General features: G+C 45.9%; 1 protein-coding gene across 1 annotated transcript in view; it reads left to right on the plus strand.

The window, feature by feature from the left end:
* myo10 (myosin X) overlaps positions 1 to 16,464 on the plus strand; it is a 106,319-nt gene extending 89,855 nt beyond the window's left edge. Inside the window, exons 22-41 of the mRNA XM_047589775.1 lie at positions 4,830 to 4,936; positions 5,039 to 5,263; positions 5,440 to 5,479; positions 6,396 to 7,361; positions 7,468 to 7,588; positions 7,690 to 7,933; positions 8,300 to 8,395; positions 9,090 to 9,183; positions 9,384 to 9,439; positions 9,767 to 9,909; positions 10,027 to 10,218; positions 10,307 to 10,464; positions 10,560 to 10,683; positions 11,528 to 11,825; positions 11,922 to 12,129; positions 12,326 to 12,462; positions 12,552 to 12,672; positions 13,163 to 13,645; positions 13,779 to 13,970; positions 14,147 to 16,464. Of these exons, the coding sequence (XP_047445731.1) occupies positions 4,830 to 4,936; positions 5,039 to 5,263; positions 5,440 to 5,479; positions 6,396 to 7,361; positions 7,468 to 7,588; positions 7,690 to 7,933; positions 8,300 to 8,395; positions 9,090 to 9,183; positions 9,384 to 9,439; positions 9,767 to 9,909; positions 10,027 to 10,218; positions 10,307 to 10,464; positions 10,560 to 10,683; positions 11,528 to 11,825; positions 11,922 to 12,129; positions 12,326 to 12,462; positions 12,552 to 12,672; positions 13,163 to 13,645; positions 13,779 to 13,970; positions 14,147 to 14,257 (4,116 nt within the window). The 3' untranslated portion in view covers positions 14,258 to 16,464. The remainder of the gene's footprint in view (positions 1 to 4,829; positions 4,937 to 5,038; positions 5,264 to 5,439; positions 5,480 to 6,395; positions 7,362 to 7,467; positions 7,589 to 7,689; positions 7,934 to 8,299; positions 8,396 to 9,089; positions 9,184 to 9,383; positions 9,440 to 9,766; positions 9,910 to 10,026; positions 10,219 to 10,306; positions 10,465 to 10,559; positions 10,684 to 11,527; positions 11,826 to 11,921; positions 12,130 to 12,325; positions 12,463 to 12,551; positions 12,673 to 13,162; positions 13,646 to 13,778; positions 13,971 to 14,146) is intronic.
* Positions 16,465 to 17,529: the final 1,065 nt, after the last annotated feature.

Here is a 17,529-nt window from a genome sequence, read left to right on the forward strand (position 1 = left end):
TTGTCAAATTTATAGATGTGAAGACTGAAGACTCTTCTCCTCACAGGCCTTATCCCACTGGATTTGCATTTCTTGTCTATTAGGAGCGAAATATATCCATTCTGCTCAGGTCTCTGCAAGATAATTGACTTTTTCCTGTCAAAGCTTGAGCCCCTGAATCCTGCTCCGTTTCTTTCCGCCTCCGGCTCACACCGGCTCATCCGCGTTCTCCGGAATTTTTATTGGATGCCATATATGCACGCCAATCTATTTTGGCCGGCTCCCCCTCAGGGCTCAGTCTGGCTTCATGTGTGTTGCAGCCGTGTCCTCTACCTGTGTTTGTGCGATCATGAATAATTGAGGTCCGGAGCTGCTGAAGCGTTGGAATCCAACAGTTATTGGATCCAGTCTTCATCCCGTCGCTCTGTCAGCTCCCTGCTTCCACTGCACCGGGTCAGGAAGAACGAAGCAACTGCCAGTGTGTGTGTGTAACTGTGTGTGTGAGTAACTGTGTGTGTGTGTGTGTGTTTGTGTGGGGAAATGACAGATGACAGATGGGGGGGGGGCACGGATCCCTGATCACAGCGTGACCATGTGACAGCAGTGGACGATAAGTGTGGACGGATGAGTAGTGCTACTGTGTCTGTCCCGGACCAACAATAGCCCAACAAAGTGGCTTCACTGAGGTGAATCCACGTCAAAAAATTCCACTATTCTGGCCACAACGATAAAAATATTCTAATTCCAATCCATGTTTTATTTATAGTCAAATAAGCTGCTTAACTACAGGTTTAAGGAGGAAGCTCTCGTATGGATTTTTTAAATTATTATTATTATTATTTACCATAAAGTGAGCAGATTTCTAAACTTAAATCCAGGGACATTTACAGCTCAGAGATAAAAAGAATTAAATGTTATCAAGATGAGATGAAGAAACAGGGACAATTCATATTTAAACATATTTAAACTGCTTTGTCTGTGATGTCAGCTACCGTAAAAATTCTAGTCTCCGCGCGACATTTTTTTTCCTCGTTCATAAAGTCGAGGTCAGCTTTAGCCGGGGGACAGGTAGGTTGTCCAAACCGTGGACTGTCCCCAGAAATCCCTCTAATTTACCGGAGGCTGTGGCTGCTTTCTTTCCTCCTGACTCGTTTCCTCGCTCTACTCCAGCTTGTGCTTGTTCTTCAGGTGGTGGAATGAATTTATCGTGTTTCTATCCTTAGTCATTGTGTAGGTCTGAGCGACGAAGCCATTGCAGAAATACAAAAAAACTGCAGTTCATCAAGTGGCCACTAGAGGCTTCAACAGGGAGTAAATCCCCATAGACGCCCATGTTAAAAAGCCCAACTTTACAGCATTATTAAGCATGTTTACAGCCTGGTACAATAGTACGTAATGGTTTCACTATTCATGACAACTGTACAGGGGGTGAATGTTTTTCTAACTCATGTTTAAAATTCTGCATAATTAAGGGCGTGACAGGTGTTAGCCTGAGCTAACTGCTAGCAGAGGGTTGGGTGGGCAGGTCCAAATGTCCAACACGATCTCCACTTTTGGAATATCTGAGTGTGGGCGGAGTGAAGGTCATCCAACATGGCGACCGCAGGCTCCGCCCACTTCAGGGTTCATTTCCGAGGTTCAGAATCCAACGGGCGACGTCACGATGGGTTTAACCGCAGCATAAACTATCAATGTTGCATGTTTGGGACAAGTGTGTTCCACATCCATCTTGTGATATCTGAACCAGTTCCGTACTATTGATGAGGAGCCTCGTTTAGCCGTTAGCATTAGCCGCAGGAGCGAAACATGGACAGTTTACGGTGATCGAACTCACACCGTAGGTTTTAACGTTTTCAAATGACACAGAATGAATATTGAAACCAACATGAACATTCATCAAGCAAACTGTCACACGTGCATATGGACGCTTTCCTTTATACTTCAAGATCCAACATCATGTGCCTCTTTTTGATGCTTGGAGCATCTCATAAAACAACACCTCAGAAGATGCATTTAACACTTACCAGATGTTAAATGCATCCCCACAGTCACGTGTTATGGGGGAAGTCGTCTTAGATGTGTTTCTTCTTGCTCCAGACACCTGGCGGCCCTCTTTAGTCCTCTAACCGGGGCAGCGTCCACTGTCATCATTCTTTTTCCTCTGAAGCCCAGCTGCCGTCACTGTAAACCGTTAAATCAATTCTATCTCCCTCCGAGGGATTCGTCCACTTTGTCCCGCTGCCTCTCGCTGCTGAGATTTACATCGCGGCGGCCTGCAGCTCCTTTCAGTCGACACATGTCCTCTTTTTTTTTTTTTTTTTTACTGCCTCAAAGTTAATTTCCTGGAAGTGATGCGGCTCTTCTTGCCTCCTCCCGGGGCCCTGTTCTCTCCACGGGCCTGACCTGAAGGCCCCCAAACAGCAGCAAGAATCCAAAAGGCGCGAGGCTTAGCGAGGCTTTTGTTGCGCTAATTAGCATAGTAATGATTAAAAGGGATTAGCCGTTCAGTTCATTGGGATGCTAATGCGTGCGCCCGTGCACGAGGCTGCACTGTTTGAGACTGTTCGAAGTTGTTTAATGACGCGAGGGGACGGAGTGTGTTTCGTGGTTCGTACGCTCGTGTCTCACTTTGCATCATTTCTGTGACTGATTTCACTTCAGCCACGAATCAGATTCACTCAGAGCCTCAGCTTCTGTGGTCGATCTGTGAAGGTTCTCAGTCATTCAGGTCCTGGTAGAACCAAAGCTAGGCTGAAACAAGATCAACTGGACCTGGATGAGTTCTTATAAACCCTAGTGGGCAGTTAGAGAAAGAAAAACATGTTTAAACCTCGACTTTAACCTCAATGATGGACCAACATCATGAATTCTACCAGTGAAATCTAAAAGAAAGGGAAGGAAGGAAGAAAGCAAGGAAGGAAGGAAGGAAGGAAGGAAGGGTGTATCGGTAACGGATCAATGTCGCCGATACTAGTCTGAATTTTACACGTTATCGAATGGGAAAGAAAATCCATGGTTTCAAACATCAGCTCCTTAATAGTGAGGCCAGAGTGAGTAGAGCTCCCCCTGGTGTCTGGAGGCTGCAGCACAGGTCGTAAGCTCCACCTCCTCCAGGTTAGTGGGCGGGACTTGGGCCAAAATAAAACACTGAAATACACTACAATTATATTTTTTTCAAGGTTTCAGTCATTTTACGTAGTTACTATAAAGCTGATGAATGTTTAAGTGTCAGTGCACGGAACTGGAGATTTATATAAGTCAATGCTCGGTTCAAATCCCAGTTGAGCCCTTGTGCGAGTTGCTTTGCAATATTTCAGTTTCACTTGTTTGATTGGGTTTGATTGGGTTTAATTGGGTTTGATTGGGTTCGATTGGGTTTGATTGGGTCGTCTTTGTCTGCTTTCAGGCCTCTTGAAGAAAACGCTGCGCAAGTGTTTGTTTGTGCACCTGCTCGGGCATGTAAGGCATGTTTCCTCGTTAATTAGCCGGCTCATAAGTGACGTCCAGATCACTGCAACGAGTTCACATTTCCTCCTGAAAATCTCATTAAGGCTTCACTGCTGAGGATTGAGTTCTGGCACTGAGCCAACACACACACACACACACACACACACACACACACACACACACACACACACACACACACACACACACACACATCATTCAACAGGAGAATCTCTACTCTTACCCCCCACAGCACTGTGATATTTCCCCACCGTCTCAGTCGCCCGAGACCACATCCCACATCTCATTTTCCTCCCTCCCTAATCGGATTAACGCCTGGCGGCCCCCGGCGGCCCCCCAGCGGCCCCCGGTTTCTCTGTCAATGAACGACAGCTCGGCATCCTACAGTACGCAGCTGCACTAAGTGCCCCTCAGATCCTGCCTTTGACGGAGAAATGTAGCCGACTCCTCTGGCCGCAGTAATCTGCAGTCTGAACAAAAGCAGAGGAGGATCTGGATTTGATTTAGGGTCGGGCCCCGCTTTGTTCGTCCCGGTCCTTCCCCTGGCAGGGAGAGCCTGTTAAACGGTGATGGTACAAGGAAAAGGAACAGGCTTGTGCCGGTTTAATTCTGCGCGGATCTTTTATTCATAGCGTGCGTGTAATGCAGTAATGAATGTGCTGCGTTAAGCAGAAGCCGGGAGTCAAACACATTCCAGCGTGTGTCAAACACAAGGAGGCAGTTTTTACTTCGCCTGTTTATTCCTGCAGAAAGAAAAAACATTAGCTGGGGAGCAATGGACACGGAGAAGTAAATATACATAAATAAATTTCCACCAGATAAAGTAGAGGCCAATCTGATGCAGACGGACATGTCTGTATTTCACTGTCTTCACTTTTTCACATCATAGTAAATATTTCCAGACTCTTGATTGATACTGAAGCATCATGAATTAAATGTTTATCAGACCCTTATTTCTTTAGTGAATTTAACTGTAATTTATTGAACAACTGCTGCCGAGTATTGTTTGTTTTCTTTCTTTTTTATACACATGTCATTGTCTTAACTGCTATTTATTGTATTTATGTCTTTGATTTAATGTGAGGACTATGGATGGACATCAGCCCTGAGATAAATCCTCCATATTTATATATTTACATAAAGGTGTTAAACCAGCAGTAACCAGAGAACGAGGACATTTTTACAAACGTCTTGGACTCATGAAATTGAATGCAAAAATATTGCATTCAATTGCATTCAATAATATAAAACTCATGTAGTCTTTATTTTAGTGGACGACAAGAGAAAGGAAAACAGAACATCCTGTACAGACGAGCTAAACACTGTTAACTCAAAAGCCTGAGGAAACCATCCCTGATGACCTTACATCCTCCGCTCTTCCTCAGATCTTCCTCCGGGAGTCTCTGGAGCATCGCCTGGAGAAGCAGAGGGAGGTGGAGGTGCTGAAAGCGGCCATGACCATCCAGGCTCACATCATGGGCTACGTGGCCAGGTGCGTCTCAGCGTTCAAAGCAATGCGACAATATCAAAGGGCTTCTTAGAAAACCACATTTGCTAAGAAACGACTGATTCGCTGCGTTTGTGCCTCGTGCAGGAAGCAGTACAGGAGGCTGCTGCAGTGCATCGTGGTCATTCAGAAGAACTACCGGGCCTTCTACTGGCGGAGGAAGTTCCTGCTGCTCCGCTGGGCAGCGCTCACCTTCCAGAAACGTGTGCGGGGGCAGCTGGCCCGCCGGGCTTACGGACGTCTGCTGGAAGAGAGGAGGAGGAGGAGGGAGGAGGAGGAGCGCCGCAGGAAGATGGAGGAGGAGTTGGAGAGGTGAGTTTTATAATGAGAATAATACCACTTCATTAATCCTGGTATTTTACCTCCTGTGTTTCTTTCGTTCATCACCTTCTAGACGACATATTCTCTGGAAACACAGGTTTTGTGTTTAAGTAAATCTTAACTGTTTATTCGATCAGCTGATGTCTGTGTGTTTTGTGTCTGTGCAGGGAGAGACGGAGGCTGGAGGCGGAGAGACTCACCAGAGAGGTAAAGAGAGTAAACAGAAAACAGATGAACTGGTTTGAATGGAAGACGGTGAATTATTTGCACACGACTCCTACGACGACTGAAGAGTCTGTGTCTATAGGCGTGTTTGGATGGATCACATTATGCACAAAAGGAGGCGTCTCAGTTATGTCTTAATTTATATTCTCATTCTCAATATATTAAGATCAGTTTGAAAACGAGTTTAAACTTATTCACCCTATGATTCATTTTAATACTGCATGTCCCTTTATATAATGAATGAATTTAATATGCAGAATGCATCATATATAATCATATATAATCAGCTGCACCAGTAAAGGCCAACAGTATATAATTATACCATATACATCATCAATATGATGCCAGTTATTAATAAATTATACTTTTACCACTATAAATACAGTATATTACAACATACAAATACATAAGCATATTAATAACCAGTGGATTTAATATGTAATATACGATAATTGGTCACTCTCATTATTGACAAATAATATTTATAGACATATATATTATAGCCATACATATATTTACAAGATTTACTATTGTATATGATAAGTAATATCAATATGTGCAATATTCATCCAGCGTTAATACAACTATTTTCCTCCTTGTACCTGTTGAATGTGTCTTTTATATTTGCTTTTGGCTTTTTTTCCATAGTATGAACTAAAGCCCCTAAATGTGTTATTATTGTTAGTATTATATTATTATTTATTATTATAAATCCACTTGTTTCAGTTTCAAGTTGAAATAATCCACAGATTTTTATACTGGTCCTACATATTCTCCTGATAATTCATGACATTTTAAAGGTGTAAGGGAGACAGTTATTCTATATTCTGCCTAAAGGTCTGTAGATCTCAGATGGTTTTGGGTTCTTCAGAGAGTCTCATGTTCTGTGTGTCCTCAGGCTGAGGAAGCCAGAAGGCTGGATGAGCTGCGTTGTGCTGAGGAGCTGGCGTCTCTGGTTTTGGCTGAGTCTCAGTCAGCAGGAGCAGCTGCTGCTGCACCGTCACCGGACGCCCCGGAGGAGCTGCCCTCAGCGGAAGCCTTCGACGAGGCGTCCGAGGAGGAGGAAGCCATCATTCCTCACGAGGCCTCTCAGGTGGAGGAGATCCTCCGGCTGGAGCGGGAGATCCAGGCTCTGCAGAGGCAGAAGGAGCGTCAGGAGCTCTCTCTGACCGAGGCCTCGCTCAACCGCCTGCAGCTCCTCCGAGACCAGGAGCTCCGGCGGCTGGAGGACGAAGCCTGCAAGGCGGCGCAGCAGTTCCTCGACTCCCTGAACTTTGACGAGATCGACGAGTGTGTGAGGAACATCGAGAGCTCGTTGGGAGGAGGCGAAGGGGAGGAGAAGGAGACCGGACGGAGGAGAGGCAGCGACGAGGAAGAGGTCGACGAAGGCTTCGGGGCTGACGAAGAGGCCTTCAAAGACTCCCCGAACCCGAGCGAGCACGGCCACTCGGACGGCCAGCGGACAAGCGGCATCAGAACGAGCGACGACTCCTCCGAAGAAGACCCGTACGCCAACGACGGCGTCATCCCGCCGCTGCCACCCTCCACCCTGCTTCACCAGCCGCTGCCTTTACCGCCGGTGCCCGTGGCCTGCCACAGCGCCTCGTCCAGCGGGGACTCGGTCTTCTGCCGTCCCCAGGCTTCGTCCGAAGCTCAGTCCGACGACCTGGTGGAGCTCATACCTCCGGATGAGGACTCGGACTACGACCAGGATGACTACGACGAGGGCGCCATCGTGTCCAGTGGCAGCATGGCCTTTTCCAACCCTCGCAGCGGACAGTGGTCTCCAGATTACCGCGGCTCTGTCGGCACCTACAACAGCTCGGGGGCTTACCGCTTCAGCTCCGAGGGGGCTCAGTCATCGGTGAGCGTGATCTCGGTTCTGTCTCCAGCACATACGTCAATGACGAGTACAAGGAAAAGGTCTTGGTGCTGATGTTTAGTCCCAACTTCTCACTCTTCTTTTCCAGTTTGAGGACAGCGAAGACGACTTTGACAGGTTTGACACCGATGACGAGTTGTCGTATCGCCGGGACTCAGTCTACAGCTGCGTCACGCTCCCGTACTTCCACAGCTTCCTCTTCATCAAAGGTAGCTCAGAGCTTAGGCCGTGCACAGTTGTTTAAGACACGGAGCAACCGTTAAAGCTAGTTTCTTGAATTACCTGTAACTTCCTTCGCTTCCCGCTGCAGGCGGCCTGATGAACACGTGGAAGCGGCGCTGGTGCGTCCTGAAGGACGAGACGTTCCTGTGGTTCAGGGCCAAGCAGGAGGCTCTGAAGCAGGGCTGGCTGCACAAGAAGGGAGGGGGCTCGTCCACGTTGTCCCGCCGCAACTGGAAGCGCCGCTGGTTCGTGCTGCGGCAGAGCAAGCTCATGTACTTTGAGAACGACGGTGAGGACAAGATGAAGGGCGTGCTGGACATGCACAATGCCAAGTAAGAACTCACGGTTTATTGAGTTTATTGATACCGATGCATTTATCAGTTGCCTTATCAGCTCCTCCTGTGAATCTTCTAGAAAAAGTAGGTTTGTGGTTTTGGTAAATGACGTTTCATTTTATGGCGGTTGGCAAACAACTTTTAGGTGCATTACTGCCACCTTCTGGACTGGGAGGTAAAGATTCGGCATGAAAAGTGTCGATTAGAGGAAACGATGAGCATGAAGGCTAATGATATCGATGAATTGCACCAGCTTTCCATCCCTAATCACTACAGGCAGCTTAACATTTCATTTTGTTTCCCACTGCGTTCTAGTAAATGATAATATTTATTTTAATTTGACGTTTTTTCTGTGATCTGCAGAGAAATCATTGACAACACCTGTAAGGAGAACGGCATCGACATAGTGATGCCAGAGAGGACCTACCACCTGATCGCCGAGTCTGCCGAGGACGCCAGGTGTGTTGTGTGTCTGGCTTCGAATCCGTCTCAGTCCTTATACCAGCGCGGTATAAGGAACCGGGAGCTGCCGTCGCCGTTGGGTCGATAGGAGGCGGTTACCCCTGGCAACACATTGATTTCCTCTCGGAGGGTCGGCCGACTTCCCCCGTGTCTTGACAGCATGACAAACATGCGCGTACAACTCCATTACTCACGTCACACATGGGACATAAAAACAAGTAGAAAGAAAAAGACTGATTGAAACCATTACTGTGTATTATTCTTTACTTTGGGGCTGGGTTTAGGGTTAGAGTTGGTTTCTATTAAATGAATCCCAGTCGCTCTGTCCTCCGATAGAGATGGAAACACAGTGTTTGTGTGCGTTTGTTCGTGTGTTGGCAGCAGGTTTAAAAAGGCAGCTTCCCTCTCAGCATGAGCCAACATCAGCCCCGACACAGAGTCACCTTCACTCCGGCTTTATTCCCTCACACAACAGTACGTTTATCATCCCGTGGAACAAGGTGCACGGCTCTTTAGACATGAATCTTCCACTGGAGAACAAAAGCAAATTAACATCTGAAACGTTGACCTATCTCAATTTAATTCTGGACAGAACACACCAGAGGAAACAGTTCAGGTCCCAGAGCAGATGATGAAGCTGATGCTGATAATTACGATGATGATGATGATGATGATGTTTCTATGGTTACAGTCAGTGGTTCAGCGTGCTGAGCCAGGTCCACGGCTCCACGGAACAGGAGATCAGAGAGATGCACGACGAGCAGGCCAACCCTCAGAATGCTGTGGTGAGTACAGTATGCAGGGCTTATGAATGAATCTTCTACCTCATTCAGTTCACTCTCAGATCATGATGATAATGTTGCTTTAACATATTAATATCTTTTCTGTTTTACGTAGACGTGTAGAGACGTGTGCCGCATGATTTCGTTCTTGTGCCTTTTTACCGTGACTGAATCTCGCCCTTTTTCTCGCCGTGTCTCTTCAGGGAACGTTGGATGTGGGGATGATCGATTCGGTTTGCGCCTCAGATAATCCAGAGAGGTGAGGCTTCGCATCTCACGTCACGTATCTGGGTTTTTCCTTTATGCAAGACCCAAATGAAAGAAGCAACAAATGCCACTTCTTTTCTTTGTCCCGTTTGGTTTCAGCTGCTCCATTCTGCAAAGAACAATGCAGATTAATAAATTGGTTTAGAATCCCTAAAAGTCGCAGCCCATTCTGTTTTCTTCCTCATGATATCCTGCTACCGGGACCAGTTTTAAGTAGTGGCCTCAGAATCTGTTCTTGTTTGATTTCTTTTATTCCCCTGAAGGCAACCAGATGACGAGGAGATCAGCATTTGTATTTAATCAGTGTATTTCTGAACAGGCCCAACTCATTCGTCATGATCACAGCGAACCGTGTGCTGCACTGCAACGCCGACACCCCCGAGGAGATGCACCACTGGATCACCCTGCTGCAGCGCTCCAAGGGCGACACCCGCGTCGACGGACAGGAGTTCATCATCCGAGGTGACAACGCAACCATCTGCTCCTCTTTCCTAGGCTGACAATTTATTCACCTAAAAAACAAACAAAAAAAAGCTAATTAATCAAATGTATGTGTATTTTTTTTTAATCCTAAACCAGGCTGGTTGCATAAAGAGATGAAGAACAGCACCAGAGCTTCTCTGAAGCTGAAGAAGCGCTGGTTCCTGCTCACCCACAATTCCCTGGACTACTACAAGAGCTCAGAGCGTAACGCCCTGAAGCTGGGGACCCTGGTGCTGAACAGCTTGTGCTCGGTGGTTCAACCAGATGAAAAAGTCTTCAAAGAGACGGGTGAGGAAATGAAAGGGGCAGCGATTTGGGATTAAAGTAGGTGAGCGATGCTCATTCCTTCGGGCTTCTCTTGTCGTCCTCCTTACAGGATACTGGAACGTGATCGTGTACGGCCGCAAACACTCGTACCGTCTCTACTGTAAGCTGCTGAACGAGGCCACGCGTTGGGCCAACTCCATCCAGAACGTCATCGACACCAAAGCTCCCATCGATACGCCGACCCAGCAGCTCATCCAGGACATCAAGGTAGGAAACGTCTCGGTGTGAAACAGACAAAAAAAATAAATAAAAAACAACGTCTGTGCTCGTTTGAAGACCAGCTTCCCCTTTGCCCTCTGCAGGAGAACTGCCTGAACTCAGAGGTGGTGGAGCAGATTTACAAGAGGAACCCCATCCTTCGCTACAGCCACCACCCGCTGCACTCGCCACTGCTGCCGCTGCCCTACGGAGACATCCACCTCAGCAGTGAGTCACAGAAAAAAAACACAGAACTTGGTGCTTTTACCTTTAATAATGACTAAACTCCATATCGATCTTGTACTGCACCGCATGTTATCTTGTTCTAAAAACGTAGAAGAGCATGTAATAGAGGATTTTTACTGCGACTCATCAACGCGGCATAAATCCTCAAGTGCACTGACTGAAGTAGATCATGGAAAATGGTGAATTATTACCGTGTTTTTGGCTGGACCGACCAGACAGACGGCAAAAAACATTTGGAATTTTATAGACTGACAAAACTTATCAGAGGAAAAGGGGCGCTGGTGGTTAGCGAAGTTAACCGAGATCGATAATGCCACATGTGGTAGCTTGATATGAAGTATATTATTATCATTACACTATAAAAATGGTTAAGAGCTGATGCTATCAACATTTAAATTACCTGGCAAGAAATGGGCTGAACAGATTCGAATGTTGTCCAGACTTTTGCCTGTTAGACCCTGAGTTAGCTTTGCTAACTACAAACGCCTCCTTTCCTCTGATAACTTTTGTCAGTCTATAAAATTCCAAATATATTTCATGGTCTTTTTTGTTGGTCCAAGCAAAAACACGGCAAATAATTCACCATCTTCCACCATCTACTTCAGTCAGTGCACTTCGCTTCAACATGGTGACATGGTGAAATACAGTGAATATTATAAAATGTCAGGAATTAAATATAAAGAAAAAAATATTGATATTAATTCAGAGTATGTTTCTTAGTAAGAACACATGATATATGAAATTAAATTGATAATTGATAAATGTTGTAAAGTACTAAAAACAAACACAGTCCACTACTAAAAGGTAAACTCTTGCCCCTGTGCAGCTGCGAGGAACCGAAGCTACACGACGCTGCAGGATGAGGCCCTCAAGGTGTTCAGCTCGCTCCAGCACCTGGAGGGCGTGGCCGACCCCGTGCCCATCATCCAGGGCATCCTGCAGACCGGCCAGGAGCTCAAACCGCTGCGTGACGAGCTCTACTGCCAGCTGGTCAAACAGACCACGCGGCCGCCGCAGCCCGGAAGTCCCGGGAACCTCTGCAGCTGGAAGATCCTGACCTGCATGTGCTGCACCTTCGTCCCGACAAGGAGCATCCTCAGATACCTCAAGTTCCACCTGAAGAGGTGACAAATGAACACAGTACCGGAAAAACACTCTTGGTGGTGCATTGGTGTAATATCTCATGATCATGACTAACATAAAATCCATGTCACCACAAGGACTCGGGAGCTACTCCCCGGCTCAGAGATGGACCGCTACGCTGCCTTCGCCCTCGACTCCCTGAGGAAGACTCGAGCCAGGGAGAACGTCCCGTCCCAGGAGGAGATCCGTTCCATCGTGGCTCGGCAGGACATGAGCACCACGGTTCACTGCCACGGGGGAGGCTCCTGCAAGATCACCATCAACTCGCACACCACTGCAGGAGAGGTGGGGTTAAGCATTGGTTACATCATAGTTCAGCAAGCCCTGTTTGCAGGGAGGACAGCGATCGGGTTTTTATTTCCATGCAGCTGCAGATTCTGTACCCCAGGCTTTTATGAAAAGCTGTGTTAATAACTTCATGTTTCTCATTTCCGATTTGCAATCTCGCAAAACTCAAGTGTGGTTTCTATCTGTGCGTCAGGTGGTGGAGAAACTGATCCGGGGTCTGGCCATGGAGGACAGCAGGAACATGTTTGCTCTGTTTGAACACAACGACACCACGGAGAAGGCCATCGAGAGCCGCGCCGTGGTGGCCGATGTGCTCGCCAAGTTTGAAAGGTAAGGGCTTCACGGAGTCAGCGTTTTCAGTGTGGAGAGAACCGCTTGTCATCCGGGACCTTGATTAACGCTCACCCTGTTGCTTCCAGGCTTTCAGCGAGCGCAGACGAACACAACACCGGCTGGAAGTTTTACTTCAAGCTCTACTGCTTCCTGGACACGGACAATGTGCCCAAAGACAGCGTGGAGTTCGCGTTCATGTTTGAACAGGTAAAAGCTCTCAGACCGACTGAATCTAATCTTTGTTTTCTGGATTTCTGACGATGGATTTGGCTATTAAACTGTAGTATTAACTGTATGTGACTATATTATGGCTTAATCCGAGTCAAAATCTCAAAAATAATTAGTTTTTCTTGGCAATTATTAAAACTTTTTTTGAAAAGTCGCTAATCTTTATACATTTGTTTTATGTGTAATTCGAACTAGTGCAATAGATGGCTGCGTTTCAACTTTCTTATACCAGGACCAGAAGGTGCAACTGGTCTGCATATTTCAAAGATTGAAAACAGCATGTTCAGTGAAGAAACCATCTGATTTGTCTAATTCTGTTGAGCTGAGGAATTTTACAAACTTAGATTTTTATTAGCCTGGTATTTGCTCTTTAACATACTGTTCTGAGGCTTAAGTAAAAATGTCAAATTTTCGAATCTCACTAACTCGCTAACCTGATTTTTTTTTTTTATGTTTCTCCCCTCTTCAGGCCCATGAAGCGGTCATCCGTGGTCAGTATCCAGCCCCAGAGGAGACTCTTCAGTTCCTGGCTGCTCTGAGACTTCAGTACCTCCTCGGTGATCAAAACTCCCAGGCCAACGTCCCCGAAATGTCCCAGGTGTTCCCCATGGCACGGTTGCGGGCCCGGGTGCAGAACTCGGCCAAGGCGTTCACTTCTAGCTCTGGCTCCGGCTCGGTGGCCGAGCGCTCAGGGACGTCGGAGAGGAAGCGGTCGAGCTTCCTGGAGGGAACGCTGAGGCGGAGCTTCAGGAGCGGCTCGCTGAGTCGACAGAAACTGGAGGAGGAGAACAGCCTGGAGGTCTGGATGAGGGAGGAGGCAGCGGCAGTGAGGACCAGCGTGATGGACAAGTGGAAGAAACTGCAGGGCATGACCCAGGAACAGGCCATGGTCAAATACATGGCGCTGGTGAAGGAGTGGAAGGGATACGGATCCACGCTGTTCAACGTGGAGGTGAGGGCATCACTGGAATATGTGTTGTTTTGGATCATGTACCAACACTGGATTACAAGGATTACAAGCATCTCCTTGGTCCAAGCAAGTTTTTCCTGTTAAATCTCAGACCCTTGTCGTTTCTTTCATCCAGTGTCGGGACGGGACGTTCCCCTCCGAGCTGTGGTTGGGTGTAAGCCGCGAGGCCATATCGGTGTACAAGCGAGGGGAACCGTGGCCTCTGGAAGTTTTCCCGTATGAACAGATTCTTTCCTTCGGGGCTCCCCTGGCCAACGCCTACAAGATCGCTGTGGAGGGCCGAGAGCTGCTCTTCGAAACCCAAATGGTATGTCCAACTTTAACAGATTCTACCCACTGGTGAATGAGGTAAACTAGGACGCAGCAGAAAATTTACTTTGTGGTTGTGAGCAAACCCGTAATTGTTGTGATTAAAGTTGTGACAAAAACATGCAGCTAATCGAGGGTAAATACTTGACGGCTCTTCATCCTCTCCTCCTGCAGGTCATGGACATTGCCAAGCTAATGAAGGCCTACATCAGCATGATCGTCAAGAAACGCTACAGCAACTGTCAGTCCGTCAGCAGCCACGGCAGCCAGAGCAGCGCCTGGTGAACTTTGACCTTTGACCCTTCATGTAGCCACTTGACCAGAGTGCAGCTGGAGCTTGGTGCGTGGCCACTGCTCACGGACTCCCCACCCCCCTGAATTCTGAATTCTGAATGCTGGAACTAAACCATGATGCTCTTAATGTTAACTGGCTCAGATTACTCTTACAGCCAGCCCGTTTCCAAAACGTCACACATCCCATGGGCAGCAGCCATTTCGGGCTGGAGACGTCAAACATGAACCAGATTTTGCATTGTTGGATGAAACCAGGTTAAAGTTTCAACAACGGATCATGGTGCTCGTCACTGGTGCTCATCTCAGATGCCAACATTTTGAAGTACAGTAGGCTAGCAGGGGTAGGCTGTGGACTAGGCAGTACTGACGCCAACTATGGGTGATTTTGGACTTTGTTGCAACTTCTGCAAGCCATCGTGGAAGACATTAAATTGTATTGTGAACAGTGTCTTTGGTGGACGTAATGAGATGCAGACAAGCCAGCAGCTTAAATTAAATTCAGTTATACCGTACAGCGACGCCGGCTTGCCTTGTTTTACAGCAGCTACTAATCTTAAAAATCCTGGTTGTTCTTTTGAATTGGCACTCTCTCGGTTCCATAATTACCACCGCTTGACTTCCTTTGTTCTTGCCTTGTAATTATGCATGTGCTCGAAATGCTTCATTGTTCTGTCACATTGTGTCCTTGACAACCCTGAAATGATGGTTCTATAAAGCCGGTTGTGGTCGGCAGCTGTGAAGTTAAAAGCCGCCCAAAAGTGAGAAGAGAAACCGGAACAAAACGGACGTAAATCAAGGACATAAACTATTAAACGCAACACATTCAACTTCCTCATTGTCTCTCACGCCAAAGAAAATCAGCTGAAGGTTAAACACGACCTTATTTTCATTTGTCCTGTGTAAACTGTTAAAAGAACTAAATGGATGTGTCTCGTTTTGGAAGTAAATTGTTCATTTCTTCTTGATGCTACAAAGACTGTCGTCGTAGGATGAGACAGTTGTTGCAAAGGGTTTTAGTGTGTGGGTGTGTTTAAAGAGAAATATCCCTCTTGCTGTCCGAATGTATTATTATTATTATTATTTTTTTTTTTTAAAAAAGGCAGAGAAGACAAACTGAATCCTACAAAGACTTTTTCCTCTGCTCTGAGAAACTCTGGGATTTGACTTCTAGGATAATCTGTTCGCTGTAAATAATCCTCAGCTCTGCTCAGTCATCTCGTTTCGATTGACGTGAAGCTCACAAGTGCCTGTTGGAGCTGAAGCGGGACTCGTTTCTGGAAGGTACTCCCGATCTCTCCCTTTAAACTGATGCATTTGTTCGCTGTGAAATCCGTGCAGCTCTGCAAGCCATTCAAGCTGTACTTTCTTTAAATCATTTGAACATTCGAAACCAGGACGTCCAGCTGCAGCCCCGCTCGGACCACCAGCCGGACGAAACTGAAATATTGAACTCTGAACTAATGAAGCTGACATTTTTAACTGAATGCTTATTTTTCGATTTTCAATTTATGCAGAAATGAGGAAACTTAATGCTACAACAAAAAAAACCTACATGTAAAATACTTTTCTGTTTGCTAATCAGCCACAACGCTCTGATTGTTGTCGGCCTCTGCTGGAATTACACATTTGTTTTTAATGCATAACCTTGGGGTTATTGCCATTTCTCTGCAAAGCACTTACACATGTCCAGAAGCTTTCGCTCATTAAAACAGCATCCTGTAAAACAAGCAGAGCTGGTGAAGAGTGACTGGTTGTGGGAATGACTTGCTCAGCTGGACGCTTTGAACCAGGCGAACCATTCCTACGATATTTCACTGGAGCTCCGCGGGCGGCAGATCCATCCAAAGATGCAGGTTTCCTCAACAGTGCCTTGTTGTATATTGTGTATTTTGTTTTCATGCGTGGATCCTTTTTCTTTTCTTTTTTTGTGCAATGTTATATACAGTATATAAATATATATATATATATATTATATATATATATATAATCTTGTGGCTGTACATTTTATACTGTAAGTTTTTCGCCTTCTATTTTTTCTCCTGATGATGGTGATGATCACATTTTAGTAATTTTCTTAAGCTATCGAATCTTGTATTTTTCTCTACAAAACTTTCCGCGGACCTTTGACCTTTTGTTTAATCTTTATTAGCTGTTCTGTGTTGAACTGATTCTAACAATAAATGTTTTTTTTGATCTGACATTGCATTAACTGTGTCTTTTCTTTATTTTGCATCAGCTAGCTCATTATAAATATGGTTTAATATGGTGTGTGTGTGTGTGTGACATCACTGTGTTAGCTGGATGCTAAACAGGGAAGTTTGAGGTGTCACTTTCAACCACGGCCACACACAAAAATACTAGTTGATTTTAACACATACCAGCTACTGCCAGTTGTAGACAACTTTGGTTTGACTTTGGTGACAAAATTTTCAACAACATGCACACTTCATATCAGGTCAGATTAATATGAAATGCATCAGCAGTTTCAGTCTGGATAATGTTATGGGTTAGAATAAATCGTCACTGAAATTACATTAAATTAATCATTATTTGGAGGATTCTTGTTACACGCTAATGCTAACTGCTAGCTAATGCAACATTAGTTGTCTGTTTCAGAGGTGTCCAAACAGAAGTTGCATTTGCTACGTTACCCTCCACAGTGGTTCCACTTACTCCTTGTAATATCTTTGATGAGGAGGCTTCAAAGTCAAAGTCATCGTTCAAATTCTTCTATTGCAAATCTTGCACATGTCCATTCAAGACATTGACCGTCCAACGATATGCATGTCTTCAATTTTTTCTTTCATGTGGACGTTGGGTTTCTCAGTTAGGTCCATGTAAATGTCTGGTCATTGCATGGTGGACAGTCCTGTCAAATCGTCCATTCAGTCAGTGGTGGACGTCCTGATGGATGGATGGAAGAAGTTAATAACTTTCATACCATCTTGTGATAATTCAGTGTTCTGCTGAGAAACTTTTGGACCTGGATGTTACTTAGACATGTAGCACCCACTTAGACCAGACCAGACACCCCCACCCCATAGCAATGACACTCCTTGATGGCAGCAGGATGCTTTAGGAACAACTTAGAAAACATGAACAACACTATAAGGTGTTGACCTGGCCTCCAAATTCACTAGATCCCAGACTGCATGTTTATGATGTTCTGTCTGATTGGTGTAACTTCTTCACAAGGCAAGTGAAAGTCTGGTGTCACAGCCACGTGACGTTTAGCTTGTCATGTAGCCTTGTAGCAGCAACTC

The sequence above is a fragment of the Mugil cephalus genome, chromosome 7 (genome assembly GCF_022458985.1).
Source record: "Mugil cephalus isolate CIBA_MC_2020 chromosome 7, CIBA_Mcephalus_1.1, whole genome shotgun sequence".
Taxonomy (NCBI): domain Eukaryota; kingdom Metazoa; phylum Chordata; class Actinopteri; order Mugiliformes; family Mugilidae; genus Mugil; species Mugil cephalus.